The 17,736-nt window shown below is 41.9% G+C and overlaps 1 protein-coding gene across 14 annotated transcripts in view; it reads right to left on the bottom strand.

Annotated features, from left to right (window-relative positions):
• Window positions 1–1,832: 1,832 nt before the first annotated feature.
• TENM2 (teneurin transmembrane protein 2) overlaps window positions 1,833–17,736 on the bottom strand; it is a 1,380,893-nt gene continuing 1,364,989 nt past the window's right edge. For all 14 annotated transcript variants that reach the window (XM_001370043.4, XM_056811550.1, XM_016433795.2 and 11 more), the window contains 4 exons: window positions 12,388–12,684; window positions 9,009–10,623; window positions 6,096–6,226; window positions 1,833–3,825 (listed from right to left, as the gene is read on the bottom strand). In XM_001370043.4, coding sequence (XP_001370080.1) covers window positions 3,064–3,825; window positions 6,096–6,226; window positions 9,009–10,623; window positions 12,388–12,684 — 2,805 coding nt within the window. In that variant the 3' untranslated portion in view covers window positions 1,833–3,063. The remainder of the gene's footprint in view (window positions 3,826–6,095; window positions 6,227–9,008; window positions 10,624–12,387; window positions 12,685–17,736) is intronic.

Here is a 17,736-nt window from a genome sequence, read left to right as displayed (position 1 = left end):
TCTTTCCTGATTCTAGGCCTAGCACTCTATCCAGGGAGCCATTTGGCTGCCTCTTAGGCATACAGGGATTAAATGACTTGCCCAAGGAAGTATTTGAGGCTGAATTTGAACCCTAGTTTTCCTAACTCTAGACCAAGTACACATTGCCATAGCATCATGAGTTATTATATTAGCTGAGTCTTCATGATGGGTAAATCATTTCAAAGTCAATTCATGTTACTTGTTGTAACTTTTGTGTTACAACTCATAGTCCATTTTGGTCCCCGTCAACCCAGGTAGTCCCCCCGGCCCCAAATGCTGAGTAGTATCTAAATCTCTCTAGTTAACCAATTGGAGGGAGTTACTGTAGATGCACTTATGTTTCCCTGCACATTAAAAACAAAACTAGCCATATAACATAGTTTTATTGGTATTATCTTTCCCCTCTTCACTGTTAACTTTCACTTACTCCTCCATCCCCTAATAGAACCCCACTTCCCTTATAAAGTAAGTAGGGTTAACCTGCACATCCTTTTTCTTCCTTTCCCTCTCCTAGAGAAAAAGTCTCACAAATACACAATGTTCATGTAAGTGTGAAAGGGAATTAATTGCCCCACAGTTAACTGTTACTTTTCAATTTACTAATAAATGTTAAGCTAGTTGTACATACCAAGGCCAAACCAGGACCTGGGAGGAGTTTTCAAGGTGGACTCCAAGTCCTGTTAGGTTGAGGCAGAGAAATCATGATCTCTAGATAGGCAGTTCTTGCTTAGACTGGATGATGGGTTAGTTAGTGGTGGTACAGGGCATAGGAAAGTCAGAGAGGGTCCTAATGGGTGGTTCTCCCAAGGAAGATAACATCTTAAACCCAGATGAGTCCCAACTGAAAACCTACCCAAACTTCCCTTCTCCCCCTCCAAAATAATTTCTTTAAGTACAACTGACCCTGGATACCTCAGGGCAGTTTGGCTGAATGAATGAGTGATAACCTGGGATTGGGAAAATCTGCCTCTGAAATTTACTAGCTGTGTCTGTGGGCAAGTCAGTTCTCTCTTTGCCTCAGTTTCCTCATTTGTTAAATGAAGATGATGGTGGAGATGATGCCAAGGACCCATCTCATAGAGTTGTGAAAGTGTGCTCTGTTTGGACCCTGTGTTCACGTCCTAGCCCTGTCCCTTTATAACTGTGTAAGCATGGGCAAATCCCTTCATCTCCTTGGGTCTCTGTTTCCTCATCTGTGAAATGAGGGGGTTGAGCTAGATGGCATTTAAGGTCCCTTACAGCTCTAAATCTATGGTTCTATGTATATTAAGAGTTAGCTAAATGCCAGTGATTGTTTTTATGCAGTTTTCTAGAAGAAATACACACAAAAAGGAACCTGTATAGCTATAGTGATGGTGTCCCTTGAAACCTACCAGTGTTATATATGGAACACCAGACAGAAATGAAGAAATCCATGTGAGGAGCTCATGCTATGGGAAATTAGTGGAAATACAATATGGGTTGCTCTTCACTACTATGCTTTCTTAGATTTCCCAGCAAGCTCATAGCTTCTGGCAAAGGCACTCTGGGAAGAGTGATCTTTCCCCACGATTATCTCTGATTTACCTGGCTTCTAACTTGTTTGTAAAGTAGTAGTTTGCTTGTCAACTTTTCTATTAGACTGTGAGTTCCTTGAGAGAAGGGACTGTTTTTGTCTGTCTTTGTATCCCCAGGGCTCAGCACAGTGCCTGGCACCTAGAAGGTGAGCAATGAATGCTTTTCAACTGTGACTAGGTGTGAAATTCCACTTCATTCACTTGAGTTTTTCTCTTCCCGTCCTCCGGTCAAAATACTTTCACAGAAGACCAGTGTCCACAGGAGTTTTAGAGACTTTATTTATGTATAAACAATTTAAACACTTTGCCATAAATTATCTTTGCCTGTCTCTAGTCTTTGCTTAGCAGCAAATTAAAATTAATATAAAAACTCAATGAACAATTCATACATGTATATTACAAAAAAAGTTCTTGTACCAAAGTTCTTAGTAGACTTATTTTTTTTTTCTTTCCTCGCGGTGACTTGTCATGTGATTGTCTCAGTTTCTGGACCAAACAAACACACTAATAATTTTAAATCTGAAACAGTGATTGTGCCTTTCGGCTCATGTATGTACAGGGTGATCTGAAGTGGTGCCCGTTAGCAAAAGAGTGACACAATGCCCACACCTCTACTGGAACTGATACCAACAAACTACAGAATCTAAACAGACTACACCCTGTAACTGTGTATTACTGTCCACAATGGAATCTTCAAAGACAAACAGAGTATGAAATTTATCTGTAGTGATTATAGCCACCATTTTGAATTGAACTTTACACTCTGCCCTCCTCGATTAAATCGACTCAGGTCGGACTTAGGTAGGATCTGAGTACAAGTGCAGGACATTATTATTTCTCTCCTTGATTCTTGATGTTAATTTTCTTTTTTTTTCTTGTTTTTTTTTCTTTAAAGAGTAATTCCAGTGCTCACTCTTTCACCTCTTTTTCCCCCCCACCCCAGTTGCTACACACAAATCACCCCAAAAGTCATGTTTTAAATGCACCTGTATTTTGCTTAAACGAAAACTTCTGGAGTTTGTTTGCTTTTATCAAACAAGCAGTCTGAATTGTTTTCCTCAGCTGGTCTGGTGAAGCTGGCCCTCATGGATGTTTCGAAGTTGCTCACGTGTGAATGGAGTGAGGTAATAGAATATGAGGCCTTCTCTTTTTCTTTTGTTGTTTTTTGTTTTTCCTCATGAAATTTGTATTTCTTTCCTTTAGACCCAGAACAAGTGGGTAATATCTTAGGGGAACTTGGAACATTTTTTTTTCCTGGTGAGTTTTCAGTCAGGCTTTTAGTCCACTCGAGGATGTAGAACGTCTCATTTGGACAGTAGCATCTGAACTCAAAAAATATGAGCTTTTTTTTTCTTTTTGCCACTTATTATCCCAAAGCAGCTCAGCCTAGTGCCCCTGGTTAGGTCTTCATCTCCTTAGGAGAGGAGATAACAGTTACGCCTACTGAGCCATCCAGCCAAGGAATGGCAGCAAGCAGATCATTTTGTTACCTCTTTCCCATTTCATTCTGTCTTAAAAACTGGATGTTGCTGCTACTGTCCGCAAGCTCTGGGTATTGCTCCACGGGGAGGACATAGTATCCCTCGTAACCCTGCACCCTTCCAGTGCTCAGGAGCTGTTGCTTCTCTCCATCAGTCCACAAGCGGCTGCCCTCCCTCCCTTCCCGGGCTTTCTGCTGTTCCTTGGCCCACGCTGCCCCCAGGGCCCTCTGCCTCGCCTGGTCCAGGACTCGGGCTTTCTCTTCGTCAAGGGTGTCCGGAGTGAGGCCATAGCGGATGTTCAGCAGCAGCGTTCGGTACTGGAACTCAATGTTTGTGAACCTTCGAGTCCTCCCGTTGACCAGCAAGGTGGGCTGCGACATGGTCACATTCACCCCACTGTCCAGCACCTTCCGCCCGCTCGTCATGGCCAGGGTGACCAGGTCGCTGTCAGAGGAGCCGATCTTCACGAAGTAGTGCGTGTCCTTCCCCTCTATGCTGTAGTGCATCTTGTCCAGGTAGTAGGCGTTGTTGAGCACGGAGGCCACCTTGCGACTGTCTTCGCTGGCGATGCTGGACACTCCAGTCACCACACGCCCTTCCTTGATGGCAAACATGATCCCTTTCCCAATGATCGGCGTGGTAGTGGCAAACCAGTGGCCAGCTTTCTCTCGGATGCTGGCATGGAGCCGTTTGGAGATGACCTGCCCCTCCAGGGCCATGAAGGCCTGATTATGTCTTTCTGTCGTCTGCTGGACTCCTGTAATGAGCTGCAGGCAAAAGAAAATCCAGAAGGATGAGAAGGTTGGCCTTAGCTCATTAAAAGACAACAAAAGGTAGGCATTTGCTCTTCTCAGTGCCCCCCCCTTCCCTGCTGACACAGAACTAACACAACAGTGCAAGCCTACCGTCTCCAGAAGTGAGGCTGGGCCACCAAGGGGCTTGCTGAGCATTCGAGGTCGTGGACTGTATGCTGGCAGGGCAGATAGTCCAGATTACTGTGTAACTAATTAAGAAGCAAAGTGGGGAAGGTGGGCCACCTTTCTAAAGATCTACACATCAACAGATGACCCTAAGACTCTTCTGCGAGGTTGGGAGAAGGATAGCTATTCATTAGTGGTTTCTTTGGCAGCTGCCTTGGACCAGTCAGACAAAAGGCATCCTGATCTGAAGGGGTGGGCTTGTTTGGATTCAGTGGTTCCAGCTGTGGGCTTTGCTGCCTTCCAAGCAGGTGAACTAGGCCTGGTCCCTGGACAGTGTCCCAAACTGTCCATTCTTTAATATCTTATGACACACTGAATAAGAAATCAGTGCTTACTTTGTTCACCTGGGCCCTGGGGCCAAGGAGAAAGAGCTCTTAGCTGGGAGTTAAGAGATGAGTTCTAGTCCCCATCTTAGAGGCTGACTTTTGGATGGCATGTTTATCTTTCATACATCAGCTTTTCCCATTTGCCAAATAATTTGCATTATTACCCAAGTTGCTGTGTCAAAGACTAGGATAATGGGAAGAGAATGTGTTTTGAAATACATGCTTATGCATATGTAAAAGTCTTGCTATTCATCCGGAGAAGTTGGTGTGGGAATCCTGGCTATCTTAGTGGGGATACCTTACTCAGGGTGACCAGGAGACTCTAGATTGTTCCTCTGTAGTGACCTCAATTTGACTGAAACTGCTGTAACATTTCATATTTTTATAATACTAAATATTGTCAATAAAGAGGAATACTGTAAGTGCAAGGAGGATTTTTGAAGCAATTAGAACTATCTTTAAGTGAAACACATTTTGGAGGACCTGGATAAAAGGGAAGGCCACTTGTCAGATACAGGACCACACATCTAGGGCTGGAAGAGATCTCAGAGGCTATCTAATATTACCCTCTCATCTTTCAGAGAGGGAAACTGAGGCTTAGGGAGGTAATGACTTTCCCAATGTCATTTAGATGAATATCAGAACCAGGAATTGAACTTGGGTTCTTTGATTCCATTTAGTAGGGCTTCCCCTGAGATAATTCATGTTCAGATATGGGTTAAATTCATTGGCCTCTGTGGTCCCTTCCAATTCTCAAATTGTACTTTTTTTTTACCCTTATTTTATTTATTTATCTTTTTATTTATTTATTTTTCAAACCCTCACCTTCCATCTTAGAGTCAATACTGTGTATTGGCTCCAAGGCAGAAGAGTGGTAAAGGCTAGACAATGGGGGTTAAGTGACTTGCCCAGGGTCACACAGCTGGGAAGTGTCTGAGGCTAGATTTGAATCTAGGACCTACTGTCTCTAGGCTTGACTCTCAATCCACTGAGCTCCAACTTCCCCCCTTACCCTTATTTTAAAGACAAGGGCTAGACAAAAGTGACTTACTCAGGGTCACACATTTAGAAGGTATCTGAGGTCAGATTTGGACCCAGGTCCTTCTGACTCCAGGCCTGCTGATCTATCCATTGTGCCACTTAGCTACCCCTAGAACTAGTTTTTTTTTTTTAATGGTCCTACCCACTTCAGTGAACTATGGGCCACTCAACTTCCAAATCAAACCTGACAACTCTGTAGTCCTTACTGCGTGAACCAACCACAAATGATCTTAAAAAACTCAATCTGTATAAAATTTTAATCATAAAACACTGAGGTTTTATGTGGGGCATAAAAATGTTCCTTTAATGGGATAGAAACTACAAACCGTAGTTTTATTGCTCCCCATAAAAGCCAAAAGGGTTATGATCTTATAGGAAGAACAGATGGTAAGTTACCTCCAGATTTCCCTGTGCCACTGTTAATCAAGTAACAACTCAAGGGTACAGACAGAACAGGTAACGATACTGCAATTAAGGTAATAATTGAGGTGGGAAAGAAAGATGGTTTGTACCCAACAGGTGATGGTGTTGACATTTGTTTCCCTGGGAATCCAGCACTGTTTAGTGGCCCATTTATATCCCACTCTGATGTTACACTCCTCCATGGATGTGCACTCATCCCCGTGTAATTCTGTTTACAATATAGAATGCCAATGATAATTTGGATGCTTAGCTGGGATGTCTGCTTACCTGTCCAGTTTCACTGGCTTGACTTTCTGACAGTTCATAAGGTGGGGGCACAAAGTACATTTTAGCTCTTGGGAAACCAGGAATGATATTGCTGAGCTGAAATCCAAACATCACAAGCCAGCTTTTCACATCTACAATGAAAAATTAAGAAGAGTTGAGAAAATAGGCATCAGCAGTGGGGCATGATGAGACAGCACTTGGGACATAACGGGGAATCTAGACCACCAGTCCAAAGAGGAACCAAACAAGGACATGTCAAATTGTTCTTAATCTATAAATCCCATGTATTTTTAGACAAGTGCTAAGAAGTAACAGGTCTGTATCCTTGACAAGTATGTTAGGAGGTATACAAATCATGAACAGGGATTCATCTTTCTGATAATTTAAGAAAAATCAGATTGTGTAAAGAACCCTCTTCCTTGCTGCTTCTACCCAACTTAGAACCATAACCAGAGTGACTTTTAAGATCTGGGACAAAGTATTGTAATCAATCAACCAACTAGTGTCTACCATGTTCTAGGCATCGTGCCAGGTGGTGGCAATACAAAGAAAGAAAATTAAATAGTTCTGTCCTTAAGGGGCTTCTATTCTATTACAGGGCAAACGGAATAGACTTCAGTGTTACTGGTAGCCATGGTAGAGGAGAGGGTGTGACATTGTCTCATGAGAAGTATACAGAATCCAAGACATTGGCATTGTGCCACTTTGTGACGGCAGGATGGAGGATGATAGGGGAGGCAGAGAAAGCTCACTGAACCTTGTTTGCTCTCTAGTAGTTTCCCATTTTTACTAATTATCCACACTAACGAGGTGCTAAGCTCTGCAGTGCCTATACTCCTTACCTTTAGTCAACACCCTCTGAAATCATGCCTGGAGCAAAGCCCTAATTGCTCCATTCTAGTTACTGCCCTCCCCCTTGGCTCCTCCTTCCTCCCACCAGAAATTCACTTGTTTGTTGCTAGAAGAAACAACGTTAAATGTGATTTCTCTTCTGAGAGGAGGTCTGTTCAGTGGCTACTAACTGACAGTGACAGCTCATGTCATTGACCTAAGTCTTCGAAAGCGTCAATGGGGTTGGGTTTTGAGTTATTGGAGTCGCCAGTCTCCTCCTCCATTTTGCAGAAGGCGCTTCATCTGAGGCCCACTGACAACCGGGCTCTCCTCTCCTCATTTTGAATGTAATTGGTGTTACACTGTAACAGTCTCCCTAAACAATCTGTTGAGGAGGGAGTCATTTAGGTCTGAGCAAGAGAATGCAGCTCATTCTAATAGTTCATTATTCCCCTCTTCTAATGTTCTTCACAGCATGTGATCACACAGCTAGAGAAGTTCGCTTTCCCTCAGAAAATGCTGTCAACAAAGCATCCTCAGGTGTTAAGTGTAAATATGAGAAGGAGATAATGTGAGAAGGAGGTTATGCCTTTCTTCTCACTTATGAAAATTAAACTACAAAATCCAACTTTTTTTTTCTTCCTTAAGTGAAAGCATTCTTGGGATTTGTAAGCTTGGAGAACCACCAGGGGGCCACTGAGAGGGAGATGCCATGAGTCAGGTATTGGGACTCATTACTGCTTTCAACTGCTTTCAAGTTGGTCTCATGAGTAGTTTCCTTAACTAGGGTTTCATTTGTGAATTGGCATTTGCAAAAATAGCATCATTTAGCCAATATAATCATATCTATTTGGCTGAGGTTTTACCCAGCAAGCATCAGAAACCTGGAATGGTGTCTGGAGATGCCCAGGAATTCTCCCCCCAGGTCTGAAATCAGTGGCTTCCCCAAGGCTCCCGAGTTCTAGCCACATTCACCTTCATCCTCCTTCCCTCAATCAGCCACTACCTCCTGGGGGCTCGAGGGAGGGCAGAGCCAGCTTGCAGTGCCGTCTTCAGAGAAATAAGCCCTTTCCTCAGTTAGGAATTGCCACTCACAGGAAGATAGCTCTGTTCCTAACTTGCAAGGGTTCCTTTAATTATGGGAGATAGTGGGTTCTGTTATTAGAGTTTCTCCTGACTGCATCTTAATTACCTCTTCTTTGTAAATTGTTAGCAGCAAGTTCAACTACTTTGCTATCCTCCTAAGTGGTAAATTAGCACTAATTGATATGAGGGCAAAAGTTTTACCAAAACACAACACATACAGATTGATTTAGTGCTCTTTCCCATCCTTTTCTGCAGGTGTTCTTCCAATTCTAATATGATTTTGGACAATGAACTTTTTTTATGCCACAGGCTCAGGCATCAGGTCCCTTCTCTTCCCTCATTCTTGGGGGCAATTGTTATGGGCTTTTTTTTGAATAATATCCTTTAGAAGCTAATGATTGCAGAATATAGTTGAATTTAGTTCAATATGACTTAATTCCCCATTGAATGAGGTGGGGTAACAGTACTGGAATGAGGTACTACCATTTTATCTTCAGAAAAGTTCCTTTTTATGACATCTTTCCAGAATCAACAAGAAAACAGAGGATCCAGTCAAGTTTATTACAGTGACTGCATGTGTTTATTTGGGACTTGGCATAAGCAGGTATCTCTTTCACTTTCATCCAGCACAGACTATGGAAATGCCCTTTGTCTAGCTCTGCCTCATTCATTCCCAGATATCCAGAGCCAAACCTGATTCTGTGGCCTTGAGAACCCACCGGTGGCCAATGATAAACACTGTTTGTTTTCCATTTCATTTTCTATGAAAAAAATGGAGCCCTTCCATTCTGAAATGCCCTTTCTTCCATTGTCTTATTTGTCATTGGGAAATACACCAAAACTGATGTCAACTGTGCTATCAGTGTTCTTCCTGGCCTATACAGAAAGGGGTATTATTTTAAAAGGTCTCATCATGATGTGAAACCTCCCTCAAACTCTCCTAGGACCACAGCTCCCTAGTGGCTGTTTCCCTGATTAAGGCAGGGGGGTTCTCACCTGTCACGTAGTTTTTCAAGTCTAGCTCGTTGCTGAGAGGGTTGTTGCTTTTGAACATATATAGGTTAAATGGGGCTGGTTCCTTGCCAATGTTTCTCCACATGGTATAATCAGGGGAGGTCCAGCGCCCTGCCAGTACATCATAGTCTCTCTGAGTGAAGTGGACCAACTTGGTCAGGGGATCGTAGAGTCCCCCATGGAAGCCAATGACTAATTGGAAGTCAGGGTTAGAGTCATAATAAATCTCCCCGTACGCTGTATACTGGAGCTGTTTGATCATAAGACCATTTATGCTGAAAACTGCTAGAGGAGTTCCGGTGTTGTCTGAGGCTACGTAGTACTCCTCTCCACTGCTGCTCTCCATGGCAAAGAGATGACCCTGGAGATCATAGTAAAGGGAAGTGATCTCCGAGTTGGAATGGTTGTAGACATGAGTCATCCGGGTTGGGTTGTGAAGGTCAGAATAGAAATATTGCAAATGGTGCCCAAGGTTGGTCTTGCAAGAGGCTCGCCGTCCCACTCCATCATATCTGTACTGGACGCTCCACCCACTGGCCTTGTTGTAGGCTCTCGTCAGGAGGCCCTTAGAGTTGTACTCGAAGATATCGGACCCTCTCTGGGAGAGGAAGCCATCGTCATCTATCTTGTACTGTATGTCGCCTAGGCGTGTGATCCTATCCCGGAGGTCAAAGCGTAAGGGTATGATCCGGACGCTGTTCCCAGGGTTCAACAGGTGAAGATTCCCATTAAGGTCATAGCTGTAGCGCCAGGTTGGCCTGTCATTGACTGCCACACTCTGGAGCTGCCCATCCCCGTCATAGTCATAGGTATATTTGGTGGTATTGGCATAGGGCCCCAGTTTCAGCTCCCTCTTGGTCACTCTTCCCATGCTGTCGTATTGGACGGTCATCCAGTACATGAGGGACCTGAACATTTCATACTGGACTTCCTTAATCCTCCCGTGGGTATCAAAGTGTTTGCTCAGGGTCATGACTGCAGTAGTGATGATCTGATTTATGTCATAGTAGATGACTCCAAACTTGCCAAAGTGCTCCACTTTCCCAGAGATCTCATCATAGCGGTAGAGGTCCACGGGAAGAGGAGTCTCGCTAATAACAGGTTTGATGCTCGCGATCCGAAAGCTGTTGTCGTGGTAGGTGTAGTCAAACCTTGCATTGACCATACCTTCCTCCGAGAATCTGTAAATCTGTTTGTCGACAAGGGGACCGATTTTCCGGTATCGAATAGTGCAGGAGAACCCACCACTTTGGAGGTTCACCATCTTCAAAACACCGGTCGTCTCATCATAACCAAAAGTGACTGCTGTGCTGTCATAGACTATTTCAGACAGTTTGGAGAGCTTCCCATATTTGTAAAACACTTGTCGCCCAGTCCCCAAAAAGGACGTCTTTAAAATGCGGCCATCATCACTGTAATCAAAGATGACCGAAGCATTGCTCTCTGGGGGATTATAGATGTTCCTGATGTAGCCAATGGAGGTGTGAGTGGACATGCTGTGCCGGGCAACGCTGGGCATGGTGACAGCATGGAGACGGTCAGAGGCATCATATTCAAATATGTACTGCCTCTGGCTCTGCATCAGGAGGACCATGGACTGGATGAAAAGGAAGGAAGAGAAAAGAAAGGGATGTGGAAGTTAGGATTTCTTGTATTCTTTCTCTATTCAAAAGAGAAAAAGTGTTATTGACAGTTAAAAGGAAACAATGCAGAAGTCATAACAAAATGCAGAAAAATATAGATATCCTATAATGAGCAATCTCTTTCACCACCCCTCGGGAACAAGTGCAGAGTCTCAGCCACTTATATTCCATATCGCTGGATCAATAGAAAGGCTAGTAAAAATGGGGTCAAAGGATCTGGGTTCAAATCTCAGCTCTGTTCCTACCCATGGGACCTTAGACAAATTATTTAATTTCCAATTTTCTCATTTACAAAATGAAAGGTTGGATTGGATCAGAGATGTCCAAACTCCAGATGGGCTGCAAAACTCTTGAGTGAAGCCTAAATTAGATTAAAATGTAGTTGAGAAATGTTTAACAAAATAAGTAAAAATATAATACCACAAATATAATTTATTGTTAATTTATAGTCTTCCAAGACATACAGGGATCTGTGTTTCTATTTGAGTTTGACACCACTAGACCTTTAAGGACTTTGGCAGCTTTCTCTTCTTTGCCCCTTTGCCACTTGACACTATAAAGAACTTATCAGGTACTGTGGTCATATTTGTATATATCACATGTATATATCACATGTATATATCACATGTTAGACTCTAGGCTCCTTGAGGGCAGACACCCTATCTTATCCAAATTATGTCTCCTCAAATGCCTAGCACTGCATATAGCAGAAATAGAGTGAATATTTGTTGAATTGAATTGGGAAGCCTAAGTATTTCAGGCCTGTGAATTCTGGAAAGAATTTTAACAGGCAATAAAACTCATATTTCTGACCTTAAGAAGATATTTTCTAGGGCCCTCAGAGATATGACTCTGGCTTCCCTTAGTCTTTACTTCACTGTAGCATTAACTATATCACCATTCAGGGAGGGGCATGGCTCTAGGACTATATCAATGATAGCAGCTCCTTTCTCTACAGAGGAGGAGCTTCTGCAAGTTTCAGGATAGAGAGATCAGGAGAAAAAGAGCTGAAGACAGAAAGGGAGGGAATTGATATACTGATATAACAAACTACAGGTCAAAGGAAACCAGAAAATAACTAGACTAGTCTTCAATAGCCTCAAAATATGATAGGAGGAGGTATCCTCCCACTACTGCTCTGAAGTGAACTTTTCTCATTGTGAGAGAAGTGTCTGTCGCTACCTAACCCAGGAAAGTTAGATACTTTCAGAACTTTTGGAACTTGGCATGTTTGGAGCCCAAAGGCAGCTAAAGAGAGTAACCTAAGTGGAAATGTGCAGCAGCTGGGGCTTGAGTTTTAGACAAACTTTTCTATTCTGATAGCTTAATTTAGGACCAGGCAGAAATGAATCACCGCATTTCCAATTCATAAGTAATGATTAGATGAGAGCTCTCTTGCCAGTGGGGTGATTCGGCTCGATTTTTGCAGCACATTTTTTAGAATAAAATCAGACAATCCATCCTTCCTGCCATTACTGAGAAGCCTAATGCTTTTTTATGGAAATAGTGCTGAGCCACGAATAACACATTTGTTCAAATTTGCTGTCCAAGGGGAGGGCGGAGAACCTTCATCTATTTGGTGCAAAGAGTTTTTGAGTGTCTGAAGGCAAAAGATTTCAGATTTTTTTCCCCCCAGAAAGCCCAGAATGAATATCTAATGGCACTATTTCACCAAGCCTCCCTATCACCTCACAGACAGGCAGAGACAGTTTACTTACTTTGTCAAGGTAGGAGTAGCTCCACACTTTGCCATCAGAAAACATTCTTGAGATGATGCGTCCCTGTTTGTCGATGTCTGTCCTTTCACTCATGGCCCCACGTTGAAGGCCTGCCAGTCTCCCATTGAAGAAGTAGGAGACGTTGACTGCGGCAAGCCCACTGCTGGGGAGCCAGAGAAAGGGACGTCCCACTTGGTCATAAATGATCCTCAGTGTAAACTTTCGATGATCGTCATAGATCTTCTCTGTTCGAATGTTGCGGTCATAGTCAATAGACAGGAGGTTTCTCCCATGGACCTATAAAAACACAAGGGCTCTAATTTAGGCTTCACTCAGGAGTAAAAAAGATACCCAGTTATGGGAACCTGAGGCTATGTCACGTATATGGCTGGTATGGGCATGGGAGTCGGGGTAACTGGCTGCTGACTTTGTGTCTGATGCTCTTTCTACTTCAGAGGTGATACTAGGTTGCTTATATAGCAGCAATGAAAGGTTCTGTGGAGGAGGAATGTGTATGAGTAGAATGTGGATGCAGCTAAATGGCGAAGGGGATAGAGTCCCAGGAAGACTTCTCTTCATGAGTTCAAATCTAGCCTCAGACACTTTCTAGTTTGTGATCCTGGGCAAGTTACTTAACCCTATTTGCCTCAGTTTTCTCATCTGTAAAATGAGCTGGAGAAGGAAATGGCAAACTACTCCATTATCTCTGCCAAGAAAACCCCAAATGGGGTCATGAAGACTCAGACATAACTGAACAACAGAATGTGGATCAGCAGGGAAGAGAGCAAAGGAAATAGTGGGTCAAGTGTATGCAAAGGAATAAGCATGGGGCTGAAGTTCAGTATCTGTATGGAAGAATACAAAATCAAGAAAGGTCCTAACTGATTATAACAAGTATAAAATGGGTAAACAAAGGATTTTAAAAGTATGTACTTTGGTTAATTTCTAGGAGTTACTGAGGATTTTGGGATCCAATAACTTAACAAGGTAATTTTCAGTACATATTTACATATATACATGCATCTAAACTGAAACTGCATACACACATGTGTATATGAATATAGATATATCTGTAATCTTACAAACTGAGGCTAAGCAGCTAAGTGGCACAGTGGTAGGGTGGTCAGAGTGCCAGACCTGGAGTCAGAAAGACTCATTATGTTATGTAGCCTTAGCCACTTACTAGTTAGGTGACTCTGGGCAAGTCACATTTGCCTCAGTTTCCTCACCTTTTCAATGAGCTGGAGAAGGAAATGGCAAACCACTCCAGTATCTTTGTCAAGAAAATCCCAAATGGGGTCATGAAGAGTTGGGCATGATTGAGACAACTGAACAACAAAAAACTGAAGCTATTGTTTCCAGAGTTGATAATAAGTTGGGGTGGAATGGCCATATTTCTTCCTAAAGTATAACTTGGTGAGAACTGTGTCATTTTTGTTTTAAACATGTGTGGAAGGCTTTGGAGGACCCTTAGATTTGCTGGCTCATTTGTTTCAGCATTCTGGGTCATGACTACTCAGGTGTCTAGCAAGGACATTATGAATGTTGCCAAGGGCAGCTGATAATAGGCATCACTTAGCACCATTGAGTCCTTTCACCTCTTGTTTCTAACCCCCTCACTCTTCTCATTTCTTCTCACTTCTAACTGATCTTTAAGGTCCTTTCTACCTATGCTATGATTCTGCTCTCTTCATTCTTTTCTTTCTCCTTTGGTTTCTCCTTCTCTCACTTCTCTCCTTGCCCTGCCAATGACATTCATGGAAAATGTTTATAACCCTACTAAGGTCACATGCAGCTGCAGAGACCCCTTGACCCCACATGCACTCACTCACAACAGAGAATAACAAATATGAACAGTTCAAGCTAATGAATTTTAGATTTACGTTTTTCTGGTCACCAGAAAAATGGCATTTCCTTTGGGCTCTGGTACTTGCCAGTTTGGTTTTTAATTGTGAATTTTCAGTGAAGAATGTCTAGTGCTTCTAATAATAATGAAATAAGATAAATTCAGTGGTAGATGAGCCAAGGAGTCTGGGCCAATGCTGTAATCTAATAAAGCCTCTTAAGTAATTTAATTGCGAGTGTGCCATTAATAAAGTGGAAGTCTTTAAGTTAGATAGCCTTTGATGGCAGTGACGACCAAAAGGAGCGCTCAGCAGTTCCTGGGAATGTGTTCTTCAAACTTATAGTTTGCAGGGACTTTGATTTAGCAACGTTTTCTCTTATCCCGATTTAAATTGCCCATCAAACAATATTTAAATTAACCTTGAGGCTTCCTGGAGAACATAAAAGTTATTTTGAATTATTTTCACTGCCATGATCAGCACAATTCCCACCCTATCTTGCTCGGTAGGAATCCAGCGGTAGAGAAACCAATTTTTAAATTAATACAATTTTGTGTTTGTAAGGAAGTCATTATTTTTAATTATCGGGTATTTTCCTCATCCTGGCTTCCCCAGTTAATAAAACTCAGCTGTTTAGCACTGTTTTTATTTCTGCAGTGGGCAAACTTTGGGAAACAGCTCCCCCTGTGGAATTTCCTCCAGAATGTTTTGATCTAGCAAAGGATGCTGCTGTTGCCCGAAGTGCTCATAAAGAACCCAAGGAAAGGAAACGTGGTACTTGAAATGGTCCTCTTGGGCTCATGGCTGGTGGCTCCGATTCTGCTCTGAGGGGTAATGACTGGGGCTGATGTGTTGAGGCAACCCAAAAGAAAAAAAAATGAACATCGTCATTTTTATAAGGAGTGGGGTAAGAGGAAAGAATTGGCATAGAAGCAGGAGAGAATTTGGTTGGACTTGAGGAGGAAATCCTTGACTATTGATCTGATTAAAAAGCTAGAACGTTTTACAAGACTTGATGATCCTTATAAATAAGAAAATCATTTATGTTTCTTAATTTAAGCATTCTCCTTACATGAGAAATAAAATGAACAACTTGGACATTTCTGTTTCTGGGATTCTTTTATTTTCGGAACTAATTATCCTACTAGCACCTACTCAATACAATTAAAAACCACATTGTGACTACTTTTTTTTTAAAATAAAAAAAAATGAAACCCTTACCTTCTGTCTTAGAATCAATACTGTGTATTGGTTCCAAGGCAGAAAAGTGGTTAAGACTAGGCAATATGGGGTTAAGTTACTTGATCAGGGTCTTACAGCTGGGAAGCGTTTTTTGAATTCAGGAACTGGCTCTCAAATCCACTGAGTTGCCCTTGTGACCAGCATTTATTCAAACAAAATAACTCACTACAGAATCTATATCTATCTTAGAATAGATACCCAAGGGTCAGCTTGTGCCCTTGTCATCAGGAAAGAGAGAACCTTCATTTAGGTCTTTTTCTGAGTCTTTCTGCTATTTGTAAACTCTCACAGCAAGGAAGGACTTTCTTTTGTGCAAACCCTGGACCCAATGTGGCAGGTAAGGATCTGGGAGGATAGAAGTTTTACACCTTCCCTGAGTATGATAAAAAGCCAGCCTACTCTGACAGCTCTGCAGGAGATCAAATGTGTTTGTACACACATGAGCACACAAACCACACACATACAAAACTCAGACTAGGAAATGTCCTGTCTGGTTCCTGTGTTCCTGTGATTTGCAAAGTAAGTAAAAGTAACGCACTCCAGAGTATAATTGCAATGTCATATTAATTATATGGAAACCAAAACAAAATTACAAACTCCCACTTCTCCTTGGAATACTAATAACACTAATACCAATATCATGACGGAAGATTATCTTGGAAGCAATTTTTCTTTTGTTCTGCTACCTACACATGTATCTGTTTCTTACCTCTGCAGTCTTTATGTAAATTACAATCAGGAAGACAGCTCCAGGAGGCTGGTTATCTGCCTTCTTTCAGGGAAAATCAGACTTCTCACAACACATTTTTTTAAAATTTTTTAGAAAAAGGGTAGAAATTTAAAACCTCACTAGAAAGGGTCTGTGTTAATTCCTACTTCCAAAGCATTTGAAAAAAAAGTTCTTCTAATTAAAAATCCTTGCCCAGGGCCCCAGGACAGGTACACAGCAAAGCAGTTATACATTCAAAGAATGATCATTTTACATTTCATGACATGGTATCTTTGAAACCAAACCAGCAAGTATTTCTCAAGCACCACTGACCAGAAAGTCCACACTTCTTGGACACCAGCCTTATGATGGATGCATTGATGTAGCTGCTCTGTGTGTGTGTGTGTGTGTGTGTGTATAGGGCAGGGGGGGATGAAGGCAGGTGGGAGGAAGTAGAGAAAGGGGGCAACAGAAGAGGTAGAGAATAATCTTTCCAAATGAAATTATTCGAGAAATTTTCAGGAGACAAAATGCAATCACACGCATTGGGAATGGGCAGGGATGTAACGTCCCAATTAAAAAAAAATGAATCACTGAATATTGAATTGTCTGGCAGGGTCATGGCCCTTTCATCTAACACATCTGTTCACCATCCTAAGTGGCCGTTTCTTTCTCAGTTAAAAGGATGTGGCTGGAGGGGAATGAATGAAAAATTATTAAGCACCTGCTATGTGCTAGGCACTGTGTTCAGTACAGGGAAGAGTTGTCGTTCAGTTGTGTCTGTCCCCTAGGGAAGAGTAGAGTTGGTCAATTGCCCCGATACTGAAAACTACTCTTATTTTGTTTTCTATTGTATGTACCTGTCTAAAGCTTAATATTACATTTTGACCTGTTAGAGTCATCAGGTCCTGAGCAGGGAGGCAAACTTGGGCAAGATGGTGGCACAGTTATTGTTGAATTGGTACAGTAGAAATATGACTGGGTTTGGAAGCAGAAAAACATGTAGGAGTCTCAGCTTTGACAATAACTTTGTGACTCTTGAACAAGGTATTTAATTTGTCTGAGCATCAATTTCCTCATATGTAAAAATGGAAATAATGAAAACTTCACTCGCTATTGAAAGTACTTTATGCTCAAGATGGTTCCTAACTGTGTGACCCTGGGTGAGTCACTTAACCCCAACTGCATCATCCTTACCACCCTTCTGCCTTAGAACTTAGTACATACATACATAGTATTGTTTATATATGTATATACAGACATGTATATATGTACATGTATACATATAAAATATTGAGTCTTTTTCCCCCACATTATTTTGTTTAGAATATTCTTCTATGCTTACATGATTCATGTTTGCTCCTGCTTCTTTTTCCTTCCCCCTCTCAGAGCTGACAAACAATTCCACTGATTTATACATATCTTATTACTGAAAACCCATTTCCATATAATATTGATTCTAAGATGGAAGGTAAGGGTTTTTAAAGTATTTTGCATTATATTATATGATGTTATATATTATAACTTGAAGCAATATAGAAATGAGATTTGTTA

This window comes from Monodelphis domestica, chromosome 1 (genome assembly GCF_027887165.1).
Source record: "Monodelphis domestica isolate mMonDom1 chromosome 1, mMonDom1.pri, whole genome shotgun sequence".
NCBI lineage: Eukaryota > Metazoa > Chordata > Mammalia > Didelphimorphia > Didelphidae > Monodelphis > Monodelphis domestica.
Note: the sequence above shows the minus strand (reverse complement) of the source record. Positions and strands in the feature narration are given on the sequence as shown.